This window comes from Acipenser ruthenus, chromosome 4, assembly GCF_902713425.1.
Source record: "Acipenser ruthenus chromosome 4, fAciRut3.2 maternal haplotype, whole genome shotgun sequence".
Taxonomy (NCBI): domain Eukaryota; kingdom Metazoa; phylum Chordata; class Actinopteri; order Acipenseriformes; family Acipenseridae; genus Acipenser; species Acipenser ruthenus.
Window position 1 is genome coordinate 65950881 of NC_081192.1, and position 16962 is coordinate 65967842.

A 16962-nucleotide genomic window follows, 5' to 3' on the forward strand; every position below is an offset into this window, starting at 1 on the left:
GTTTTAGTATTTTAATTGTTTAATCATTTTAATTGCAATTGTATTTTAACTTTGTATTTAATGTGCCAGGGTATTGTGGCAATGTGCCCTGCCCCTGTGTGCAGTTGTGTGTTATATGTTGTATGTTACGTGTTGTGTGTAAATGTTGGTGTATAGAGATGGCTGCACGGGATATAAATGGGTGTGTGCAGCACGAGTTATTTAAGATGTAATTGTATTTAGGCACGGGATTGCACATCACTTCACGTGCATTTAAAGTAATTAATATGTGAGCACGAGGTTGCACGTAATTAATTCACGTGCTGGGATTCAAGTGAATAATTAATTAGTAATTGAATCCCATCACAACAGTATATATAGATGCACGTTTGACTCACTCGGGGTTGGGTGTTCGTGAGTGGAGAACGGGAGAGAGAGAGAGAGGAGAAAGAAAGTAAAAGAAAGAAAGAAAGAAACGTTTGTTTTGCTTCACTCACCGTTTGTCTGTCTGTTTACTGTTTTAGTCCATTTTTGTTTGTCTATTTATTTTGGCCTCAAGTGCCGTGTCCTCTTTTTGTGTTCTGTTTAAACCTTTTATTTTGTTAATAAACGCTGAGTGCTACCATTTGCACTCAGCTTCTCATCACCACCGTCTGTGTGTGTTTCTCTCTCTGGTCTGAGTTCCTCCCTGCAGCCAGCCTGTCACACGTGGTGTCAGAACCGGGACGACAGCGCCTCCAGACTCAGGCCAGAGAGAGTACTACAGGAATAAAAAAAAAAAAACACCAACCAAAAAAAAAAAAAAAAAAAAAAAAGTTGGGGGGCAATGGCAGATGACTACATCGGGATGCGGGACTGGGTCCTGGAAAATGCTGGGCTGGAGGCCCAGTCTATGCCAGTAGCCATCCGGATCCTGTGGTTGATGGATAGGGAGCGATGGGAGGCCTATGAGAGGGAACACACCCCAAACACCTTGGAGGAAGGTTTGGAGTTGGTCCTCAGCTACCTGGAGGCAGCTATAACCACAACAGCAGCCCAGGTAGCAGGTCCACCAGCAGTGGAGTACCTGCTGTCCCCATCACCACCAGCAGAGGAAGAATGCCTGCTGTCCCCGTCTCCACAAGCAGAGGAAGAATGCCTGCTGGTTTTGCCTCCACAGCCCAAGCGGGAGGAGCCAGAGTGTCCACAGCCCAAGCGGGAGGAGCCTGAGCGTCCACAACCCAAGTGGGAGGAGCCAGAGCGTCCACAGCCCAAGCGGGAGGAGCCCGAACGTCCTATGCCTGAGTGGGAGGAGCCCGAACGTCCTACGCCTGAGTGGGAGGAGCCTGAACGTCCATAGCCCAAGAGGGGGGAGTCGGTGCGTCCACAGCCCAAGAGGGGGGAGTCGGTGCGTCCACAGCCCAAGAGGGGGGAGTCGGTGCGTCCACAGCCCAAGAGGGGGGAGTCGGTGCGTCCACAGCCCAAGAGGGGGGAGTCGGTGCGTCCACAGCCCAAGAGGGGGGAGTCGGTGCGTCCACAGCCCAAGAGGGGGGAGTCGGTGCGTCCACAGCCCAAGAGGGGGGAGTCGGTGCGTCCACAGCCCAAAAGAGAGGGAAGTCGGGGCTTCCACCTCCACCAGCAGAGGAAGAATGCCTGCTGTCCCCATGTCCACCAGCAGAGGGAAAATGCCTGCTGTCCCCATCTCCACCAGCAGAGGAAGAATGCCTGCTGGTTTCCCCTTCAGAGGCAGAGCCGCACCAGTCCCCTGCAAGAGAGGCAGAGCCGCACCAGTCCCCTGCAAGAGAGGCAGAGCAGCACCAGTCCCCTGCAAAAGGGGGAGACTACACGCTGCTCCCACCTCCGTCGCCAGGAGACTACACGCTGCTCCCACCTTCGTCGCCAGGAGACTACACGCTGCTCCCACCTTCGTCGCCAGGAGCAGGGCAGCAGGAGCTGCCTCTACTTCTGCCACCTCCACCGCCAGGAGCAGAGCAGCAGGAGCTGCCTCTGCCTCCATCACCATCAGGGGAAGAGGAGCAGGAGCTGCCTCTCCCTTCACCAGAAAGACCAGGACTAGATGCTGGCGGTCCTCAGCAGCCCTTGCATAGGCTGCTGAGGGAAGCACGGGGAAGAACCGCCCGGCCGCAGAGACCGAGAAGAGGGCCAATACCCGCACCCCAGCTTGTCCTGACTCCCTGCCTTGCTTCGCCCAAGGATGCCTGCCTCGCTTCGCCCAAGGATGCCTGCCACGCTTCGCCCAAGGATGCTTGCCACGCTTCGCCCAAGGATGCCTGTCTGGCATCGCCTGGGGCTGCCTGTCGCGCCGCATCGCCTGGGGCTGCCTGTCGTGCCGCGTCGCCTGGGGCTGCCTGTCGCGCCGCATCGCCTGGGGTTGCCTGTCGCTCCGCATCGCAGCAGGAAGTACTGTGGCCGGAACCCCACCAAGGGGAGCTGCCGGCCACGAAGAAGGTGGGGGAGGTCAGGAGACCTGCTCCCACTGCAGCAGTTTTGCTGCCGGAGATTGTGGGGGAGGTCAGGAGACCTGCTCCCACTGCAGCAGTTTCGCTGCCGGAGATTGTGGGGGAGGTCAGGAGACCTGCTCCCACTGCAGCAGTTTCACTGCCGGAGATCGTGGGGGAGGTCCGGAGACCTGCTCCCACTGCAGCATTTTCGCTGCCGGAGATCGTGGGGGAGGTCCGGAGACCTGCTCCCACTGCAGCAGTTTCATTGCCGGAGATCGTGGGGGAGGTCCAGAGACCTGCTCCCACTGCAGCTTCTTCGCTGCCGGAAGTACTGTGGTCGGAGCCCCACCAAGGGGAGCTACCGGCTACGAAGAAAGGGGGAGAGGTCAGGAGACCAGCATCCCCCGCAGCAATTTCGCTGCAGGAGTGGACCAGCATGCTGTCAGCCGTGCCACTACCGGCAGGGGTGCTGACAGCATTGCCAGCCACGGGTCCACTGAAGCCTCCCTTCCCAGCCCCAGACTTTGTCCTGGACTGCTGGGTTTTTAAGGGGGGAGGTGGCCGTTGAGGCCATGTGTGCTGCGCACAAGGGGGGGTATATGTGGCAATGTGCCCCGCCCCTGTGTGCATTTGTGTGTTATATGTTGTATGTTACGTGTTGTGTGTAAATGTTGGTGTATAGAGATGGCTGCACGGGATATAAATGGGTGTGTGCAGCACGAGTTATTTAAGATGCAATTGTATTTAGGCACGGGATTGCACATCACTTCACGTGCATTTAAAGTAATTAATATGTGAGCACGAGGTTGCACGTAATTAATTCACGTGCTGGGATTCAAGTGAATAATTAATTAGTAATTGGAATCCCAGCACAACAGTATATATAGATGCACGTTTGACTCACTCGGGGTTGGGTGTTTGTGAGTGGAGAACGGGAGAGAGAGAGAGAGGAGAAAGAAAGTAAGAAAGAAAGAAAAAGAAAGAAACGTTTGTTTTGCTTCACGCACCGTTTGTCTGTCTGTTTACTGTTTTAGTCCGTTTTTGTTCGTCTATTTATTTTGGCCTCAAGTGCCGTGTCCTGTTTTTGTGTTCTGTTTAATCCTTTTATTTTGTTAATAAACGCTGAGTGCTACCATTTGCACTCAGCTTCTCATCACCACCGTCTGTGTGTGTTTCTCTCTCTGGTCTGAGTTCCTCCCTGCAGCCAGCCTGTCACAGGTATACATTGATTTTAGCTTGTTTACTTATCTGTTAATCATTTTAGTTGATTTTAGTATTTTAGCTCCAGGGACTACCATTATATATTAGGTGATTTTTGTATAGGCATCAGAGGGGAGTTTGGAGGTCTGCTACGTGCTGTCTTCTGTAAAAGACACACAGAGGATTGGAATTGTTTATAAGCTAAATGCATAGTTAAACAACCACCTTTTGTTAAATTGTGGCAGCAGGTAGTGTTTAGTAGACAAAAGTGTCTTCTAACTTCGGACTTCTACAAACCCCTTCTTGTTTCTAAAGTGGCATAATTGTATTGAAACTGTACTGCAATTTTATTCCAATATTGTTTTGTGGGAGCACTGGGAGGATTCCAGTGGTAATTAAAATATATCATTTATTGTAAAGTTCTGTCCTTTTCATGTGTTGCATGCCCATTGTGTCCCAGCCAACAGAATAAAAAGGACCTGAGTGTCTAACTAATAATTTAACATTATAAATGTAGTGCTCTTAATAGGGCTGGCGTGGTCAGACTGTACACTTATTATATCTTTTTTATAGCCAGTCAAGCGCTACATATTTACCTACTAAAGACCCAAAACGTGAATATGATATTTCAAAACTGCTCGACGAGCCTGTGACGCAGTCATGGCCCGCCCCTGAGGACATAAAAACACTGCAGTCACAGACCTCAATGTCATTTTTCCTTTAAGCCTGCTGCAATCATGGATGCAGTGACTTTAAAGGTTAATGCTTACATTTCTATTTCAGGGAACCAGGGTTATGATAATAACCTAAAGTTCCCTTTCAAGTACGAAATTTTACTATTACCATATGGGTATGTGTACCAAAGCCCGTTGCAAGGACAATATTGCAGAACAACTGAAATACTACAAAACTGAAGCAGAAACTCACCTTTATGCCTGTGTTGTAAGGGTCGACTGAGAAGCCGCCTTTAACACTCTAGTTCCAAAACCAAGGTTTTCAGGATCCACGATCCTCTGCTTAGACAGGGCTTGACCATGGGACTCGGCCCCATAGCAGACAAAAAATAGGTTTGGCTGCCTCCAACTTTTTGTCCTGTCAACATAGTACACCAGGGCCCAAACTGGGCAGAACGAATGGAGTTGTCGCTCTCTGCTACACTGGAAAGGAGGTGGCTGGAAAGCCTCCAATTCCACAGACTGGTTGACATGGAATGTCAAGATTGGCTTTGGCAAAAAGGCAGGATTGGTATGGACTGCAACCTTTGTCCTGGCAAGCTTTTGCAATGGAGAACGCCTGCATCTCACTCACCCACTTTGCGGGGGTGATAGCAAGCAAGAAAGACACTTTGAGCGATAATATTTCAACTCAGCTCAATGCAAGGGCTCAAATGGAGGCTTCATGAGTGTATCAAGCACCGCGTTAAGCCTCCACGAGGAACAATATCCTTTAAAGACTGCAGAAGCCGCTGAGCACCTTTCAAAAATTGCCATGCTAGGAAGCTGAGCTCCTGGGAGACCATCAATTTTGACATGGCAAGCCAAATGGCTGCCAGATAGACCTTTAATGTAGAGGTGGATTTTGCCAAACATTGCAATATTACTGCCATGGGACAAGTCTGTACCCCTAATGGGAACAGATGGATGTTGTTCTGGCATTTTGTAAGGTGTCAATGACCCTGTTGGACTGACCCAGATGGCTCAAATGCAGCCGTTCAGGGGCTACACCCAGAGCCACAGGCTCAAATGGGTCGGCATGCCATAAAGTCCCCCATGCCTGACTAAGTAGGTCACGGCGCTTGGGCAGTCTCCACGGCTGACCGCTCAGGAGCTGCATCAGTGTTTAAAACTAGAGTCTCCTGGGCCAATAAGGGGCTACTAGGAGCACCTTGGTCTGGTCCTACCTGATTTTCTCCAGACACAGTGGTAGCAAGAGGAACGGTGGGAAGGCATATAACAGTTGCGTCGGCCACTAGTGTGCCAAGGCATCTACCGCCAGCAGGTCCCCGTCTCCTATTATGGAGAGCCAGAGGGGACAATGGGTTGATGCGCTGGCGACTGGGCACAAATGAGCCAGTCATCCAAATAATTGAACACTCTGATGCCTCTGAGTCTCAATGGGGCTGGGCAGCTTCCCTGCACTTGGAAAATGCACTGGGGGCTACAGGGAGGCATCAGGAAGTACCTGGAGTAGAACGCTTCCTCCCAGCGGAGAGGGTCGATCATGAGAATAGCCCTTTTTTGCAGCAGAGCTGCTACCTCCTGAGACAGCACTGCAGGGATGAGGACTGTGCTTGAACTGCAGAGAGTAGCCGGTCTGAATGGTAGTGAGCACCCGGATGTCCGTGGTGCACTGACGCCAATACCCCAGATGGCTCACTGAAAAGGAGCCCTGGGCTTCTGGCAGCAAGTTCCTAGGGCTGCTCCTGGCTTTGTGGCTTGGACTGAGGTTTTTGCTTCTGCCCCTGGAGGCGAAACCTGTTAAAACCTCCGCGGCAAGCAGCCGTGAGCCGGTTCTGAAAATCACCTCTAGCTACAGGTGCAGCCGGCTGTGTCGGTCTTTGAGGCTGCTGGGGCCTTGGGCCTTGGAGGTGGTCGCTTGGGAAGCAGGTGAACCAGCTCCTTTGTGGATTCACGCGTGCGGTGAGAGCGCTGCAGCATCTTGTCCACCGCAGGACCAAACGCATAATATGGGCATCCAACAAAGGCTCTTTATCCCCGTCAAGCACATGAGCCATGGGAAGCCACAGCTGGCTGCATGCAACTGCCAATGCAGCCAGGTTCCTGCCCACAGCCTGCCCGTTCAGCTTTAATATATGGAGCAGGTTTTTATTGACCAAGTGCAGCTCCTCCAGTTGCTGTGCCGAGGGCCTGTGGCTGTCCAAGAGAGACTGGTCAGCTACCAGTATGCTATTATAGTTGCCCAGACATGCTGTGAATAAACCAGCTGAATAAGCAGGATCACCTCAGAGATCCGGCACAGCTTGTTAGGGCAGATCGCGTATTTGGATAGGAGCCCTAAAGTAGGCACCTGTACCAAAGCGGAAATTGAAGCCTCTACCGGTGGAAACTATGGCAAACCCAACTTGCACGCTATATAGGGTGTCCATCGACCGAGAAACAGCCACAGCTGTAGCCGGGTGAATCCAGGATGACTATCTCAAAAAGAAAGTCTGGGTGCACTGGGGGGCCCGCAGGAGAGGTGGTAGACTCATCATCAAAGATGGACTGCCTTGTCTCACCTTGTGTAGGCCAAGGCACTTGCAAAACTCCAGTGGCCATCTTAATCAGCGACTCTGCCAACAGGGAGAGCTTACCCGCAGGGGATGTACTGTCTGACTCCACGTCTTCCGACGATAACGGCAGCTCCTGTTCGCCCACCTCCTCAGAGGCGGCGATGGACAGTACGTCCTCCTGCTGTTACTCTGCACTTTCTCCCCCCTGGGGATCCATGGGGACAGGTGGCACTACACGTTCACGCAGCAGCTCTGCGAGCACCGTTCCCTGATGATAAATGGCTGCCCAGACCTTCTCCAATCTGCTCCGAGTCTGCTGACCGCTTTAAACGGCGACTCTTCTTATTCCTCGGAGGAGGAGAAGGAGAGGCAGAGCATGAGGAAGACAGCGAGGACGGCTTCCTGTGCGGGCTGCGGGTACGTCACCTGATCTCCCTTGGCATAGCGCTATGGGGTGAGGACGCAGCCACCTCCCTACCAGACGGTGATGGGGAACGATGTGCTGGTGTAACAGATACAAAGCGCTCTGTAGAGCTATGGGAGACACATTTCTCTAGCGTGTGCTTTCAGAAAACTACGCAAAACTCACAGAAACTGTTTGTTAGTGCCTGTCTTGGCCTTGCATAAGTCGCAGGATAAAACCCAGCTGTTTTGTACAGTAAGAACAGATGCTGCCTCAATGTGCTCATAGACAACAACAGGGTGGCATGGTACCGGACCAGGGGTGTAAGCACTGGGTCAGTTCAGTACCGGTTCGGTGACTATAGCACTGTGTGCAGTACCGGGTATGGATCGGGATGGTACCAGATGATACTGGGTTGGTTTGGTAACTGTAGCACCCGGTAGGTACTGTAAGGAACCGGAGCGGAGCCAGGGTCGGTTTGGTACTGGTTCGGTGATTAACACCAGTCGATACGTTATGGTGCCAGTGCGGTAACTTCGTTCTTGGTTTGGTACGTAATGGTACCGGGTTGGGAACTGAGCGAATCGGTGACTGCAGTACCGGTACGGGTCCACTCAGTTCGCAGTTACCGCAGGAAGCACTATACAGGGATGCCCACTTGTATAGGCTACTGGCAAAACCACAGTCTATACCCAAAGCAGTCACCAAAACGGCAGCGAGATACTGTGGAAAGAGACTGTAAGCAATCTCCTCCGAAGCATGTATCTCGGTCCAACGCAGAGCTGCTGAGCCCAGTATCTGTGCGCGTACTTCTGTAAAAAAAAAAAACAAAAAAAAAAAAACAAAAAAAAAAAGAAAACAGAAACACACAAGAGAAAAATGCTCTCTCAGGAAACAGTAATAAAACAATTACAGTTCAGAATATAATATCGTTACTAAAAACAAACTTTTAATTTTAACTCCAGCCGGAGCTATGCAGCCTGTGAAGAGAGCACAAGTCAGCCGACTTATGTTGCTTGATCCCTGGGAAGGATCGCCTCAAGCCGCTGGCTTCATGCGGGGCACAAGGTCGCAGCGGGACTTAACAAGCAACAGGCTGTGTGCACAATATACGTGCAATTAGTAAATCTAATACAACGTTATCAATATCGCATTAATGAAGTGTAATACACAAAAATTAGCGCAATTTATGCAGATGTAAGCAACAACTACTTATCTGTCAGGAATAATGGCACTGAGTTCTGTGCATGCAGTCCTTTATACCCTCAGGGGCGAGCATGACTCTGTCACAGGCTCGTCCGAGCAGCTTTGGTATAGAATATTTAGGTTTTGGGGTCTTTATGAGGTAAATACCCGTTAGGTAATGGTTACATTTCGTACTTGAAAGGGAACCATCAATTACACAGATGTTAGATTTGCATTTCTTTCCTGGTTTTAACCATTGTTCAAACAAGCCAACAGCCTACTCATGTACACTTACAACTGAGCGCTTGCAATGATATTAGGTCTACATCTGTTTTAGTTTTGGCAAAACGATCAATAACCTTCCTCTCCATTCCCAATTCACATTCCTTTGTTTTTTGCATTTTTATTTTCCTAATGCCACTTTCATGTTCTACATCTAAAACATAGTCCTCGCTACTATATTTACTTACAGCAGGTATTTTATTAACTGAAACCCTGTATGTCGATGGTTTAAAGTGTGATACTCAGTGCTATGTCTGGACTTGTAAAAATCCATTTACTACCATAAATGCTTATAAGAACATTGAAATAAAGCAGACATCAGTTATGGTTATATTAATAGAATGATTAGATGCTACAAATTCTGTAATAAGTTTTACAAACACTTCATACTTTGGAATTTTTAGGGGTTTTATGACAAATAGATATATATTTTTTTTTTATTGTATTCATTTAAATATTGAAGGCTGTAGGCTACACGTTTGTCTTCATCCATTGTTTGCGTGAAGTGCAGAAAAAAAAACTTAGCATACTTAATATAGGAAAACAAACATTCAAAATAAACTGTTTTTCCCTTTTACTGTTGCCCCTAAATACATTTAAGACCTTCACAGATTCCAGGGTCGGCAACACAAACACAATGTAACCTGTCATATAATAAAATTAATTAAGAAAATAATACAACATGTAGTAGGCCTATGAGGTAATTTCTTCACAAATAAAGCCCATATTTGATTAAAATCTTTCAAATATATCATCTTTTTTACATTCTTGAGATTACCTTTTATTATTCTACCATGTAAAAACAATATAGCCTATTGTCTATCCACCACAACAATGAAAAGCAAGTATAATCCTATATGCTTCTAAATGCGTAAATATCTGGGCAAGATAGAATCTGAAAATATATTTTCTTCCCTTCTGTTGTTTCCATGCTCCTGACGCAGACATTTTTGTGCTGTGTTTTATGGCAAGATATCTTCAAATATTTAAATATATCTCTAAATCATTTTAAGATATCTCAAATACATATAAAATATCTGAAAATGATTTCCAGATATCTTTAAATGGCGCTTTAAAATGCATTTCAGATATCTTTAAATCATTTGAAAATATCTCAAAATGTATTTGAGATATCCTTAAATAATTGTCACATCTGAAATTCAATTTAAGATATCTCGAAATTAATTCCTGTTCTTTTAGAGATCTCTCTAAAATGATTTCAAGATATCTGATAGATTTTAGATCTGATTTAAAGCTCCATTTAATGATTTCTGGAAATCATTTTCAGATATCTCTAAATGTATTTTGAATATCTCAAAATTATTTAGATACTGGCAGTTTAATAGCTGTGCCTGGATTTGTAAAATCCATTTACACCGTACTACCAGAACATTTCTGGAGTTTATACTTACAGCTGAATCCAATACTGGAAGGACTGGTGGTGATTCAGTTAGATGTTGACTGGAAGTTCTGGATGTCTGAACATAAAATAAAACATACTTCAGTTATGGTTATATTCATAGAATGAGTTGTTGACATAGAAATAGATGTGATGAATTTGTAATAAAATAATAAAATAATGAATAACACAATAGGGGGAACATAGGGGGAGATTCAGTTTGATCTTGTTTTTAAAATGCAATAAAACTATTTTAGTTTTTGAATAGCAGTGTCACAGGTTTATAAGGAGTAGCTTGAGCTTTGGCAGTAACAGAAGAAAAGAACTAACTATATGTGGTGGGTTATGAGGCAATTCCATTAGATAAAAACAATACCCACAAGGGAAAACATTCCAGGTCGACGTTTCAATTTATTGTTTTCCTGCATCTGTACATCTTGCTTTGTTTTTCCACTCTAAAAAAGAAAATATAAGTTGTGAATACTTTAGGCTTGTGTGGCAAAATGGTTAACTGTGTGCAGGTGAAGGTAATGCAGCAGTGATTAATAAAGAGACAGACAACGATAATCCAGTGCGTTCAATAGCCAGAGCGCTACAGAACATTCCGTAACGTTTTCTATTGAACGCCCTGTTTCAAAAAAGCGCTCTGTAACGTTAGCTAACACTCTCAGGAGTTGACTCTGTGGGCGTGTGTGTGGCAAAGTGGTGAATGGTTACAGATGTGTGCAGTGCAGAACGGATACAAAATACACCGACAATGATTAACAGGTGCAATTATGTTTATTGTTTTACAATGTCCAGAGCCTTAGGGCAAACACCTGTAAATAATAAATGTTGGAAGTGCTACAGCGGCGTGTATCACTCTGTTTGTAATCCTCGGGTTTAACCTGGAACCCATAACAAAAAATCCTGTTCTTTCCTCACCCACACGCAACACAGAACACAAAACACAGTGTTTATTTAGTGCGTGAAACTAGTGCTCGTGATGAAAAGACAGTTAGTTTGTCAAACAGAGAAGTGCTGGTGTCCGGGTTTGTTGCTGGCCTGCAGCTGCAGCTCTGGATAGTGTTAGTAGTCTTCAGAAACAAAAACAAACAGTTATTACTTAGACAAAACAAACAAACACAACACTAACGTTTTCACTTAAACAGCAATCTCCTTTTAGGTTGTTCTAACCATTTACAAAGGAACAGATCACTTATGCTATGTCCCCTATTTATATCCTCGCTCATGACCCCTAGGTTAACGAGCGCATCCGCTCCTTCAGTCCTCTGATGCCACACCGTTTACCGTCTGGGTCATTGAGTTTGGATACTGTAGCTCCGCCCCTTTCCTAAATGACCGAACTCCACCTACCCTACAGAATAAATTGTCGTGCCATTTAGTTAAGGGTACTCTGTTCTTTTTACACAGTGCCCTTACAGGTCGAGAGGGAGATCTAACACCAAGAATCATTCGCTCTCTGTCACAGCGTGTCAAAATGGCGGAGGTGAACTACCAGTGTGCAAAGTGTGGTCACAATTGACCAATATATCTGTGTTAAGTACATTATTGTCTATGCTTGTAGTCATTGTTAATGTGTAAATCTTGTTTGCTTTAAAAAAAGTGACATTTTCCGTACGTTTCCACACGTACAAGAAGTAAACATTGTGTTGTAATGGCTGCACACATTTATAAATGTTATTGTAAATAAATATAAACTTATGGTCACATACTGTAGTATTTTTATTACGTTAGTAAAGATAGGAATGTTAAACGCTATTATTCTCATAGGTTTGCTACCCCTGCACAGTTATAATGTTTTTTTGGGGTTTTTTTTTAAAGGGGGTAAGTGACATTATTATTATAAATATTACAATTACTATTAGTATTATTAAAATAAAACATGACATAGGCTAACTCGAATATTGCTCGCTCCATCCGAAAATGAGCTTTAAATGCAGCATCGGTGTAGTAGGCTATATCACATCATTCTCAACGTCATTTTCTACCCTCACTGGACTATTTGAGTTCACTGCTGTCACAGTCGCTAACGCTGCAATATTCGTTGCTGAGTATACCGTCAAGTAAGCATGATGCTGTCTATCTTCCAGAAACTCCTGTAAAGCTAACCCCATTTCAACTTTGTCTGCCATTTTTGAAAACGTTCGTTAACATACCGTTCAATAAGACCTAACTTCCGCCTCGTAGCGCCACAAAAAAGCGCTCTGCTTATTGAACGCAGGTGCAATGTTGTTTAATGGTTTTTTAAATCCAATGGCCTGGTGGCAAAACAACAATACATAATAACAATGGTAATGAAGCAATACAGTGTCGTGTATTGCTTATTTGTAATCTGCGGGTTTGCCCTGAAATAATAACAGTCCCGTTTAGTTCACCCACACGTAACACAGACACAAACACAAACACCCGTCCACAGTGCGTGCTCTAGTGCTCATGGTGAAAATACAGTTCTTTAGTGCAAACAAAGTGCAATGTTGTCCAGGCTAGTGCTGGCCTTAAGCAACAGCTCCTGGTTTGCTTCAGCTGTCTAAATAATAACCAACAGTATTCTTTTAAACACGACAATAAACAAACAAAACACTCACGATTTTACAGCACAGTTTCCTTTTGGGTAATCCCGTTTTAACCATTCGCAAAGGAACAAATCACATCACTACATCCCCTTTTTATAACGTCACCCATGACCCCTTGGTCAACGAGTGCATCCGCTCCTCCAATCCGCGGATGCCACGCTGTTTCCCGTCCGGGTCATTGAATTTGTGTACTGTAGCTCTGCCCCCTTTCTAGATGGCCGACTTCCACCTAACCCTGGGAATAAACTGTTGTGCCATTTAGTCCAGGGTACAAGGCTCACTGTGGTAGGACAATAATTAGTGATAGTGAACTATAAGCTTTTTTATTATACAAACAACTATACCCATTTATATACAGTGCCTTGCATAAGTATTCACCCCCCTTGGACTTTTCCACATTTTGTAGTGTTACAACCTGGAATTAAAATTGATTTAATAAGATTTTTTGTCAGTGATCTACACAAAATAGTCCATAATGTCGAAGTGGGGAAAAAAAAAAATGGACATATTTTTCAAAATTATTTACAAATAAAAAACTGAAAAGTCTTGATTGCATAAGTATTCACCCCCTTTGCTGTGACACCCCTAAATAAGCTCTGGTGCAACCAATTGCCTTCAGAAGTCACATAATTACTTGAATGGAGTCCACCTGTGTGCAATTAAAGTGTCACATGATCTCAGATTAAACACACCTGTTTCTGGAAGACCCCAGAGTTTGTTAGAGAGCACATCTAAACAAACAGCATAATGAAGACCAAGGAGCTATCAAAACAAGTCCAGGAAAAAGTTCTGGAGAAGCACCAATCAGGGTTGGGTTATAAAAAAATATCCCAAACTTTGAACATCCCCCAGAGCACCGTTAAATCCATTATTAAAAAATGGAAAGAATATGGCACAACTGCGACTCTGCCTAGAGAAGGCTGTCCACCAAAACTCAGTGACCAGGTAAGGAGGGCATTAGTCAGAGAAGCAACCAAGAGGCCAATGGTAACTCTGAAGGAGCTGGAGAGATCCACAGCTGAGATGGGAGAAACCGTCCATGGGACAACTATAACCCGGACGCTCCACAAAGCTGGGCTTTATGGAAGAGTGGTGAGAAGAAAGCCATTGCTGAAAAAAACCCATATCAAATCCTGTTTGGATTTTGCCAAAAGGCATGTGGGAGACACAGCAAACATGTGGAAAAAGGTTCTCTGGTCTGATGAGACCAAAATTGAACTTTTTGGCCTTAGCACAAAACGCTATGTGTGGCGCAAAGCCAACACTGCTCATCACCCTGAGAACACCATCCCCACGGTGAAGCATGGTGGTGGCAGCATCATGTTATGGGGATGCTTTTCATCGGCAGGGACTGGGAAACTGGTCAGGATTGAGGGCAAGATGGATGGAGCCAAATACAGGGAAATTCTAGAGGAAAACCTGTTTCCGTCTGCAAGAAACCTGGGACTGGGGCGGAGGTTCACCTTCCAGCAGGACAATGACCCTAAACACACAGCCAAAGCTACAATGGAGTGATTTAAAAACAAGAACCTGAATGTCTTAGAATGGCCCAGTCAAAGCCCAGACCTCAATCCAATTGAGAATCTGTGGCAAGACTTGAAAATTGCTGTTTACGATCCATTTACACCGTACTACCAGAACATTTCTGGAGTTTATACTTACAGCTGAATCCAATACTGGAAGGACTGGTGGTGATTCAGTTAGCTGTTGACTGGAAGTTCTGGATGCCTGAACATAAAATAAAACACACTTCAGTTACGGTTATATTCATAGAATGAGTTGTTGACATAGAAATAGATGTGGTGAATTTGTAATAAAATAATAAAATAATGAATAACACAATAGGGGGAACATATGGGGAGATTTTCAGTTTGATCTTGTTTTTAAAATGCAATAAAACTATTTTAGATAGTTTCTGAATAGCAGTGCGACAGGTTTATAAGGAGTAGCTTGAGCTTTGGCAGTAACAGAAAAAAAGAACTAACTATATGTGGTGGGTTATGACGCAATTCCATTAGATAAAAACAATACCCACAAGGGAAAACATTCCAGGTCGACGTTTCAATTTATTGTTTCCCTGCATCTGTACATCTCGCTTTGTTCTTCCTCTCTAAAAAAGAAAATATAAGTTGTGAATACTTTAGGCTTGTGTGGCAAAATGGTTAACTGTGTGCAGGTGAAGGTAATGCAGCAGTGATTAATAAAGAGACAGACAACGATAATCCAGTGCGTTCAATAGCCAGAGCGCTACAGAACGTTCCGTAACATTTTCTATTGAACGCCCTGTTTCAAAAAAGTGCTCTGTAACGTTAGCTAACACTCTCAGGAGTTGACTCTGTGGGCGTGTGTGTGGCAAAGTGGTGAATGGTTACAGATGTGTGCAGTGCAGAACGGATACAAAATACACAGACAATGATTAACAGGTGCAATTATGTTTATTGTTTTACAATGTCCAGAGCCTTAGGGCAAACACCTGTAAATAATAAATGTTGGAAGTGCTACAGAGGCGTGTATCACTCTGTTTGTAATCCTCCGGTTTGACCCGGAACCCATAACAAAAAATCCTGTTCTTTCCTCACCCACACGTAACACAGAACACAAAACACAGTGTTTATTTAGTGCGTGAAACTAGTGCTCGTGGTGAAAAGACAGTTAGTTTGTCAAACAGAGAAGTGCTGGTGTCCGGGTTTGTTGCTGGCCTGCAGCTGCAACTCCAGATAGTGTTAGTAGTCTTCAGAAACAAAAACAAACAGTTATTACTAAGACAAAACAAACAAACACAACACTAACGTTTTCACTTAAACAGCAATCTCCTTTTAGGTTGTTCTAACCATTTACAAAGGAACAGATCACTTATGCTATGTCCCCTATTTATATCCTCACTCATGACCCCTAGGTTAACGAGCGCATCCGCTCCTTCAGTCCTCTGATGCCACACCGTTTACCGTCTGGGTCATTGAGTTTGGATACTGTAGCTCCGCCCCTTTCCTAAATGACCGAACTCCACCTACCCTACAGAATAAATTGTCGTGCCATTTAGTTAAGGGTACTCTGTTCTTTTTACACAGTGCCCTTACAGGTCGAGAGGGAGATCTAACACCAAGAATCATTCAATCTCTGTCACAGCGTGTCAAAATGGCGGAGGTGAACTACCAGTGTGCAAAGTGTGGTCACAATTGACCAAAATATCTGTGTTAAGTACATTATTGTCTATGCTTGTAGTCATTGTTAATGTGTAAATCTTGTTTGCTTTAAAAAAAGTGACATTTTTCGTACGTTTCCACACGTACAAGAAGTAAACATTATTGTGTGTTGTAATGGCTGCACACATTTATAAATGTTATTGTAAATAAATATAAACTTATGGTCACATACTGTAGTATTTTTATTACGTTAGTAAAGATAGGAATGTTAAACGCTATTATTCTCATATGTTTGCTACCCCTGCACAGTTATAATGTTTTTTTTTTTGGTTTTTTTTTAAAGGGGGTAAGTGACATTAACTTAATTATTATTATTATAAATATTACAATTACTATTAGTATTATTAAAATAAAACATGACATAGGCTAACTCGAATATTGCTCGCTCCATCCGAAAATGAGCTTTAAATGCAGCATCGGTGTAGTAGGCTATATCACATCATTCTCAACGTCATTTTCTACCCTCACTGGACTATTTGAGTTCACTGCTGTCACAGTCGCTAACGCTGCAATATTCGTTGCTGAGTATACCGTCAAGTAAGCATGATGCTGTCTATCTTCCAGAAACTCCTGTAAAGCTAACCCCATTTCAACTTTGTCTGCCATTTTTGAAAACGTTCGTTAACATACCGTTCAATAAGACCTAACTTCCGCCTCGTAGCGCCACAAAAAAGCGCTCTGCTTATTGAACGCAGGTGCAATGTTGTTTAATGGTTTTTTAAATCCAATGGCCTGGTGGCAAAACAACAATACATAATAACAATGGTAATGAAGCAATACAGTGTCGTGTATTGCTTATTTGTAATCTGCGGGTTTGCCCTGAAATAATAACAGTCCCGTTTAGTTCACCCACACGTAACACAGACACAAACACAAACACCCGTCCACAGTGCGTGCTCTAGTGCTCATGGTGAAAATACAGTTCTTTAGTGCAAACAAAGTGCAATGTTGTCCAGGCTAGTGCTGGCCTTAAGCGACAGCTCCTGGTTTGCTTCAGCTGTCTAAATAATAACCAACAGTATTCTTTTAAACACGACAATAAACAAACAAAACACTCACGAT

The 16962-nt window shown here is 44.7% G+C and overlaps 1 protein-coding gene across 3 annotated transcripts in view; it reads right to left on the minus strand.

The window, feature by feature from the left end:
- The window catches only part of LOC117969815 (uncharacterized), a 37001-nt gene that overhangs the window by 7677 nt on the left and 12362 nt on the right, over positions 1-16962 (minus strand). For all 3 annotated transcript variants that reach the window (XM_059022669.1, XM_034917779.2, XM_034917778.2), the window contains 4 exons: positions 14733-14807; positions 14360-14425; positions 10502-10576; positions 10135-10200 (listed from right to left, as the gene is read on the minus strand). In XM_059022669.1, the coding sequence (XP_058878652.1) occupies positions 10135-10200; positions 10502-10576; positions 14360-14425; positions 14733-14807 (282 nt within the window). The remainder of the gene's footprint in view (positions 1-10134; positions 10201-10501; positions 10577-14359; positions 14426-14732; positions 14808-16962) is intronic.